We start from the raw sequence: 8,047 nt of genomic DNA, 5'->3' as shown, positions 1-8,047 counted from the left end.
GCGCCCATGGAGCTCCTTATATAGATGTCGAACGTCAGTGTTACCAGATGAAAATTTGGTCTTCCCGCTAAAAAATCTCAAAAGACCTAAATTATTTCGAGGCTGCTGGGCACACTAAAATTACATGCTCTTAGTCTCCACCGCACTCCTGGTCACACACGCCTTTACCGCCAGATTTAATATTTTTCAAAATGGTGTAAATTAAAGTAAAAGTTATAATTTATTTTGGAGAATTATAAGGTTGGGTAACAGTTACATATTTCAGAGTATAAATTTAAAAAAAATATATATGGTCTGTTGTGTAACGCATTTATTTAGTTAATTACTTTATAAATATTCTCTTATTTTTATTCAAAAGTTATATAGAAATAAAAAATTTAAACAATGATAAAATATAATTTTATTATGATGTACAATGTTTACAATAAAGTTAAAGATTTTTCTCAATGTAATTTAAATGCTTTTTAAGTAAAAAGTTGGTTTGAATCAAAATTATAATATTAACAAAGTTAAATTACAAAAAAAAGCAAAACGAAATAAATAAATTCTTTTAATACTATTATAAAATAAAAACAATGCTCTGGAAATTCGTTGCGTGTCATGAACTTTTGGAAAAGTATTTGTAAAACTATGTATTTTACAAGAAACGTACAACATCCTACATAAACGCTCAAAAACTTTAGTTAATCAGTAAAAAAATGTAAAAAAATTCCTTTATTCTAGTTACAAATTGACACATTACAGTGGAATGCATAAAATTCTACATAAATCACGGGGTTCGCGGATATGCAGTGCGTACTTTATGCAAATAAAACCGCCCACAAAGCGCCGTCTTATCTCTTAAAATAGACAAAAACTTTGCATAGGCAGCCAGAAAATTTGTGTTACAAAAAGGCCGACAACAAGTCGCAAATTTTTGGAGGTCTAGGTGAGACTATATAATGCCAGTAGTAAATAGAGTCGCAGCAGTTCTAGAACTTGGTAAAATGGCAAAGTTCCAAAGTAGACTCTACCTTTTCTTGCTCCTGGTGCTTCTTGGCATTCATCTGGGAGATTTCATGCCCCTGGAGGATATGGATTCTGAGGAGATGATTGACTTGACCGACTTGGGCGATACCATATTTGGCAATCCAGATGTTGAGACCACAGGTGCCTTGGTCGAAGCTCACAACGAGGAGTCTGCACAGAATCCCGAGGAACTGGGCACCTACTACGAGGGCGATATACTCATTCCGCTGAGTTATACGGAATCCAGATCCAATGGCACAAGGAATGGCATCCTAGCGCTGAGTTCCCGCTGGCCGGGTGGCGTGGTGCCCTATGAGATCAAGGGCCCGTTTACCTCACAGGAATTGGGGAACATCAATCATGCCTTTAAGGTAAAGCTATAAAATAATAAATAATATAAAACTCCAAACTTAATATGTCCTTAAAGGAATACCACACCAGAACCTGCGTTCGTTTTAAGCCTCGGACAACTGAGAAGGACTACATCTCCATTGGCAGTGGAAAGTCTGGTTGCTGGAGCAGCATTGGACGCCTGGGCGGGCGGCAGGAGGTGAATCTGCAGTCACCCAACTGCCTGAGGACATATGGTACTCCGATCCACGAACTGATGCACGCCCTGGGATTCTTCCACGAGCAGAATCGCCATGAACGGGATGCCTATGTCCGAGTGATGAGCGACAACATCAAGCCCGAAATGATGGCCAACTTCGAGAAGGCCAGCTCCAGGACCCAGTCGGGCTTCGGTGTGGACTATGACTATGCCAGCGTGATGCACTACTCGTCCACCAGCTTCACCCGGAACGGTCAGCCGACACTAAAGGCTCTGCGCCCTGGTGCCGATGCCAACCAGATGGGACAGCGCCGTGGCTTTTCCGCCGGAGATGTGCGCAAGATAAATGCCATGTACAAGTGCAAGATATAGAAAAGGAATATGTGTAGAAGTCAGTGGTTTAAATACCTAAAGAAAGATATAATGACAGAACTAACCGTAATATATGCATATGCAGAAATCCGATTTGGTGGGCATTTCTCTCTTGTAACAGATGCTCCTTAAAATAAGTAACAATAGTTAATCAGATCTTCCCAATGCTTCCAACGATAATCCTGAGGCAAATAGTCCTGGAAAGATCCCATTTGGTACTGTAACATACAGTTTCGAAGATGGAAATCTTCATTGCCGAGCACCCAGTACTCTCGTCTTGGGATTATTTCGAAAATCCTTCAACTCTGTGCTTAGTCTTTGGATGAAGTCTTCCTTTGACTTGCCGAAGTCTCCTTCTGTGGAATACTTTACTTTGGCCTTGAACATAATGCTGCTCTCCCTTGGGGATGATGATGGTTTCTAACTTTTGTGGTGGCACCAACTCATCATTATTGTAGGTAGTTTTATCAGTACTTACAGACATTTTAATTGCTAACTTGTTGCGTTCACCCAAAGAGATCAACCTGGCCAAAGCTCATCAATTACAATAAGTTTAAGTGGTTTTCAAAAGAGAATTTCGAGTCGAAATGCAAAAGATGGAAAGAGCTTTAATCGCTGAGATACAAATGAGCTTTTGTTGATTCTCTCTCAGTTGTATTGATTCAAAAGCAGTGAGAGAAGAGAGTATTCGCAAAATTGCTGGGTTGCTATAGCAACAATCTTCAAGATTTGTTTCAGTTTCTTAAATATAAATATAGTAGGTATAAATTCAAAAAGAAAGGAGCTATTATTTTGTTTATAAACACAGAATACTTTTATCGCTAAAAGAGAATTAAATTCTTTTTATTTTAAATCTATTTATCAATCAGTTAGTTTTCCTAAGCTAATATCTTTTTTATAGATCTTCAAAGTAGCCTGATCTCTCGAATCTCTCTAGCATCTTTTTGGCATCTTCGACATATTCTTTGAGATGATAGCATTTCCGCCTGGTTTCGTCATTGTAAAGCATTTCCTCTATGTCAAAGTTGTACGTTCTGAGACCCACTGAAATGGGTAGGAAGGTGCTTACCATAAGGAACTCTGAAAAGAAATTAATCCGAATTATTCAACAGTAATATTTACCAAAAAACTTTCCTACTAACCATAGTATCTATGCCGCTTGAATTCCGCCCAGAACCCCAGGGGAGTGGGCATTTTTCCCTGGTAACCGATCTTTCGGAGAGTCTCCAGCAGAACCGTAAAGTAGTACTTGAGCAGGTGTTCCAGCTCCTCAGCGCGCTGTTTTGGACCCATCAGCATGTATATTGAGTATATTAGATCTACGGCCATGGGAGTGACATTGCAGCCCTGGAAGTCCAGCAACATGCAATCCTCAAAGCCTCCGGTTTCCTTGTTGTGCTTGAACATCATGTTCCGGCAGTGGTAGTCCCCATGGCAGAGCACGTAGTAACCATCCGGTTGAGGATTGTTACGATACTCCTGCATGGTTTGTCGCAGTCGCTCCTTGTACCGGAGTTTTATCTTCTCAAAATAGGCCTGGTATTTGTTAAGTTCCGGAGTGCTGCCCAAAAATTCAATAAACGGAGCCATGCCGGCGTTAATAATGGGACTGTCCATCAGGCCGGGCATTTCACACATGCCGTTCTTGAAGTCCTTAAGGTAATCGGGCCGCTGCAATTAGGGTAAACCATTTAATAAAAACTTAATACTAATAAAATATTTTAGAGTAAAAATTAAAAATCTCTATTAGAACTCTGCTCACCTCATTAATCATTTTCATGCTAATTGCCTGGATTCTGGCCAGCTTGCCGTAGGCACTACAAATCTCCTCCTGCGTGAGCCAACGATCCCGCACCACAGTGTAGCCCATCTCCACGAGATCATCGAAGATGATCACCTGCTTCGGGCTAAGGCTGTAGTAGATGCAGTCTACATACAGTCTGGCATTGTCCTTCACCTCGCGAAGGATCCGCTCGCACTCCGGCAGGACCTTGCTGTACATGCCAATCTCAGTTATGAACAGAGGAGACTCGGCAAACAAGTCCTTCTTGAGACCCTCCTCCTCGGGCATTGTTTTGATGATCAGCGACTTTGTGAACCCTCCCTTCTGGGTGGTATACTTCACCTTGGCCCGGAACATAATGCTGGCATAGTGATCGCCCTTGGGACTGGCTGGCGCGAAGGTCAGGTCTATCACTTTGAGTTCAGGCGCCTTTTCATGACCAATCAGCACCTTTGTAATAAACTGAGTATTCAGCCATTCTGGCGGAATCAATTCGTCGGCATTGAAGCTTTCCTCGGCCATATTGTCAAAACTGCTTTGGAAGTAAACTAACTATGGTGTGGGAGAGTTTGTTCTATTTAAGCATTTTTGTTTTGGAGCTTTCTGTGTAAATGTAATAGGCCCTCAGCTTGGCGAAATTGTTATCAGTTTGTTATTTTTCTGGGGGCTCTTCAAGCAACACCTGACCACAAAAGGTTCAATGGGAACTAATATCGCGCACGCTTTTTCGATTATTTTGATGTTCATTTGAGCTTAAAAGCTTTACAAAGTTCTCTCAACAAATATAAAATATTATTTAAAACCATAAACCATTGAGTCACGCTGACAACTATCAAATTGTTCAGTATAAAGCTCTCTCTTAACTCTCAACTATTTTTATCCACGCTTTGGCACAATTTTAATTTGCTTTAAAACCGTGTAACCAACTTCAACGACTCAGTAGAAAGAGAAACTCTGGATCGTAAACATTGCAAAGATTACAAAAGAATATGGCTAACAGCAAAGATAATATTACTAATCCCAATGAACACTTGGAGATACCCAAGTGGATAAATGAGGAATACTTCGCGCAGGTTCTAAATAAAGACGAGCCCCAGTATGAGAAGATACTGAGCTTCAAGCCGGTGGCTGCGATTCCGCCGGGCGAGAATTTCACTTCGATTATGCTGAGAATTCACTTTGATCTTCAAATGAGGGGTAAGAAGAGCTTAATGGTTTTAAAACAAAGATAATGAAATTAGACATAAATATTGCGCAAAGTATACATATATCAAATTATACCCTATCCCATCCCAATTTTCTCTATTATTTGACTCTCCCCGCAGATGGCAGTACCAAACACAAGACTTATATATTCAAAACCATGCTGGCGGAGGATCGTGGTGGCAAGGAGATCCGTGAGGGTGGCATTTTCGACAAGGAGCTAATGATGTACCAGACCTACCTGCCCGCCTTCGAGGAGCTCTACCGTGCCGCTGGAGAGCAGATTCAGCTGGCGCCCAAGTGTCTACATACAGATCAGAGGGAGAATGGCATTCACTTTGTATTCGAGGACCTAGGAGTGAAAAAGTTTAGAAATGTAGATCGCATTCAGGGTCTGGACCTTGCCCACATGAAGCGATCTTTACGAAAACTGGCTGAATTCCATGCGGCAGCCTCTGTATATGCGGGGAAAAATGGATCTTATCCCGATGATTTTGAGGAAGGATTCATTGCTAAGGACAAACTGGAGCTGCACGAGCAAGGCTTCAATGTAAAGGCCAGGTCTTATCACAAGGCCATGGATGGATGGGGCTTAGAAGATCAGGAAAAGTACCTGAAGAGTTTTGTGAGTCAATGCTTCCAACGATAATCCTGAGGCAAATAGTCCTGGAAAGATCCCATTTGGTACTGTAACATACAGTTTCGAAGATGGAAATCTTCATTGCCGAGCACCCAGTACTCTCGTCTTGGGATTATTTCGAAAATCCTTCAACTCTGTGCTTAGTCTTTGGATGAAGTCTTCCTTTGACTTGCCGAAGTCTCCTTCTGTGGAATACTTTACTTTGGCCTTGAACATAATGCTGCTCTCCCTTGGGGATGATGATGGTTTCTAACTTTTGTGGTGGCACCAACTCATCATTATTGTAGGTAGTTTTATCAGTACTTACAGACATTTTAATTGCTAACTTGTTGCGTTCACCCAAAGAGATCAACCTGGCCAAAGCTCATCAATTACAATAAGTTTAAGTGGTTTTCAAAAGAGAATTTCGAGTCGAAATGCAAAAGATGGAAAGAGCTTTAATCGCTGAGATACAAATGAGCTTTTGTTGATTCTCTCTCAGTTGTATTGATTCAAAAGCAGTGAGAGAAGAGAGTATTCGCAAAATTGCTGGGTTGCTATAGCAACAATCTTCAAGATTTGTTTCAGTTTCTTAAATATAAATATAGTAGGTATAAATTCAAAAAGAAAGGAGCTATTATTTTGTTTATAAACACAGAATACTTTTATCGCTAAAAGAGAATTAAATTCTTTTTATTTTAAATCTATTTATCAATCAGTTAGTTTTCCTAAGCTAATATCTTTTTTATAGATCTTCAAAGTAGCCTGATCTCTCGAATCTCTCTAGCATCTTTTTGGCATCTTCGACATATTCTTTGAGATGATAGCATTTCCGCCTGGTTTCGTCATTGTAAAGCATTTCCTCTATGTCAAAGTTGTACGTTCTGAGACCCACTGAAATGGGTAGGAAGGTGCTTACCATAAGGAACTCTGAAAAGAAATTAATCCGAATTATTCAACAGTAATATTTACCAAAAAACTTTCCTACTAACCATAGTATCTATGCCGCTTGAATTCCGCCCAGAACCCCAGGGGAGTGGGCATTTTTCCCTGGTAACCGATCTTTCGGAGAGTCTCCAGCAGAACCGTAAAGTAGTACTTGAGCAGGTGTTCCAGCTCCTCAGCGCGCTGTTCTGGACCCATCAGCATGTATATTGAGTATATTAGATCTACGGCCATGGGAGTGACATTGCAGCCCTGGAAGTCCAGCAACATGCAATCCTCAAAGCCTCCGGTTTCCTTGTTGTGCTTGAACATCATGTTCCGGCAGTGGTAGTCCCCATGGCAGAGCACGTAGTAACCATCCGGTTGAGGATTTTTACGATACTCCTGCATGGTTTGCCGCAGTCGCTCCTTGTAATGGAGTTTTATCTTCTCAAAATAGGCCTGGTATTTGTTAAGTTCCGGAGTGCTGCCCAAAAATTCAATAAACGGAGCCATGCCGGCGTTAATAATGGGACTGTCCATCAGGCCGGGCATTTCACACATGCCGTTCTTGAAGTCCTTAAGGTAATCGGGCCGCTGCAATTAGGGTAAACCATTTAATAAAAACTTAATACTAATAAAATATTTTAGAGTAAAAATTAAAAATCTCTATTAGAACTCTGCTCACCTCATTAATCATTTTCATGCTAATTGCCTGGATTCTGGCCAGCTTGCCGTAGGCACTACAAATCTCCTCCTGCGTGAGCCAACGATCCCGCACCACAGTGTAGCCCATCTCCACGAGATCATCGAAGATGATCACCTGCTTCGGGCTAAGGCTGTAGTAGATGCAGTCTACATACAGTCTGGCATTGTCCTTCACCTCGCGAAGGATCCGCTCGCACTCCGGCAGGACCTTGCTGTACATGCCAATCTCAGTTATGAACAGAGGAGACTCGGCAAACAAGTCCTTCTTGAGACCCTCCTCCTCGGGCATTGTTTTGATGATCAGCGACTTTGTGAACCCTCCCTTCTGGGTGGTATACTTCACCTTGGCCCGGAACATAATGCTGGCATAGTGATCGCCCTTGGGACTGGCTGGCGCGAAGGTCAGGTCTATCACTTTGAGTTCAGGCGCCTTTTCATGACCAATCAGCACCTTTGTAATAAACAGAGTATTCAGCCATTCTGGCGGATTCAATTCGTCGGCATTGAAGCTTTCCTCGGCCATATTGTCAAAACTGCTTTGAAAGTAAACTAACTATGGTGTGGGAGAGTTTGTTCTATTTAAACATATTTGTTTTTGAGCTTTCTGTGTAAATGTAATAGGCCCTCAGCTTGGCGAAATTGTTATCAGTTTGTTATTTTTCTGGGGGCTCTTCAAGCAACACCTGACCACAAAAGGTTCAATGGGAACTAATATCGCGCACGCTTTTTCGATTATTTTGATGTTCATTTGAGCTTAAAAGCTTTACAAAGTTCTCTCAACAAATATAAAATATTATTTAAAACCATAAACCATTGAGTCACGCTGACAACTATCAAATTGTTCAGTATAAAGCTCTCTCTTAACTCTCAACTATTTTTA

General features: G+C 41.2%; 4 protein-coding genes across 5 annotated transcripts; 2 read left to right on the top strand and 2 right to left on the bottom strand.

Moving 5' to 3' along the window:
* The first annotated feature begins 625 nt into the window (after positions 1–625).
* Positions 626–2,012, top strand: LOC108073190 (zinc metalloproteinase nas-8). Of its 2 annotated transcripts, XM_070286741.1 has the most exons (3): positions 626–928; positions 1,007–1,379; positions 1,436–2,012. In XM_070286741.1, the coding sequence occupies exons 2-3, from the start codon at positions 1,059–1,061 to the stop codon at positions 1,928–1,930; spliced, it is 816 nt and encodes a 271-aa protein (XP_070142842.1). In that variant the 5' UTR covers positions 626–928; positions 1,007–1,058; the 3' UTR covers positions 1,931–2,012. The 2 variants fall into 2 exon arrangements, with proteins under 2 accessions (XP_070142842.1, XP_017020191.2); XM_017164702.3 differs by having other exon boundaries at positions 626–1,379.
* Positions 2,013–2,743: 731 nt separating this feature from the next.
* On the bottom strand, positions 2,744–4,407 carry LOC108073253 (uncharacterized). The gene is made up of 3 exons (XM_041777572.2): positions 3,693–4,407; positions 3,073–3,601; positions 2,744–3,010 (listed from the first exon to the last, which is right to left on the bottom strand). The coding sequence occupies exons 1-3, from the start codon at positions 4,233–4,235 to the stop codon at positions 2,826–2,828; spliced, it is 1,257 nt and encodes a 418-aa protein (XP_041633506.1). The 5' UTR covers positions 4,236–4,407; the 3' UTR covers positions 2,744–2,825.
* Positions 4,408–4,424: 17 nt separating this feature from the next.
* On the top strand, positions 4,425–6,156 carry LOC138927863 (uncharacterized). The gene is made up of 2 exons (XM_041777565.2): positions 4,425–4,910; positions 5,039–6,156. The coding sequence occupies exons 1-2, from the start codon at positions 4,703–4,705 to the stop codon at positions 5,563–5,565; spliced, it is 735 nt and encodes a 244-aa protein (XP_041633499.2). The 5' UTR covers positions 4,425–4,702; the 3' UTR covers positions 5,566–6,156.
* Positions 6,157–6,198: 42 nt separating this feature from the next.
* LOC121503278 (uncharacterized) lies at positions 6,199–7,881 on the bottom strand. The gene is made up of 3 exons (XM_041777573.2): positions 7,148–7,881; positions 6,528–7,056; positions 6,199–6,465 (listed from the first exon to the last, which is right to left on the bottom strand). Exons 1-3 carry the CDS (start codon positions 7,688–7,690, stop codon positions 6,281–6,283), a joined length of 1,257 nt encoding a protein of 418 aa, XP_041633507.1. The 5' UTR covers positions 7,691–7,881; the 3' UTR covers positions 6,199–6,280.
* Positions 7,882–8,047: the final 166 nt, after the last annotated feature.

The sequence above is a fragment of the Drosophila kikkawai genome, chromosome 3R (genome assembly GCF_030179895.1).
Source record: "Drosophila kikkawai strain 14028-0561.14 chromosome 3R, DkikHiC1v2, whole genome shotgun sequence".
NCBI classification, from domain to species: Eukaryota; Metazoa; Arthropoda; class Insecta; order Diptera; family Drosophilidae; genus Drosophila; species Drosophila kikkawai.
This window is presented reverse-complemented; position numbering and strand designations above follow the sequence as displayed.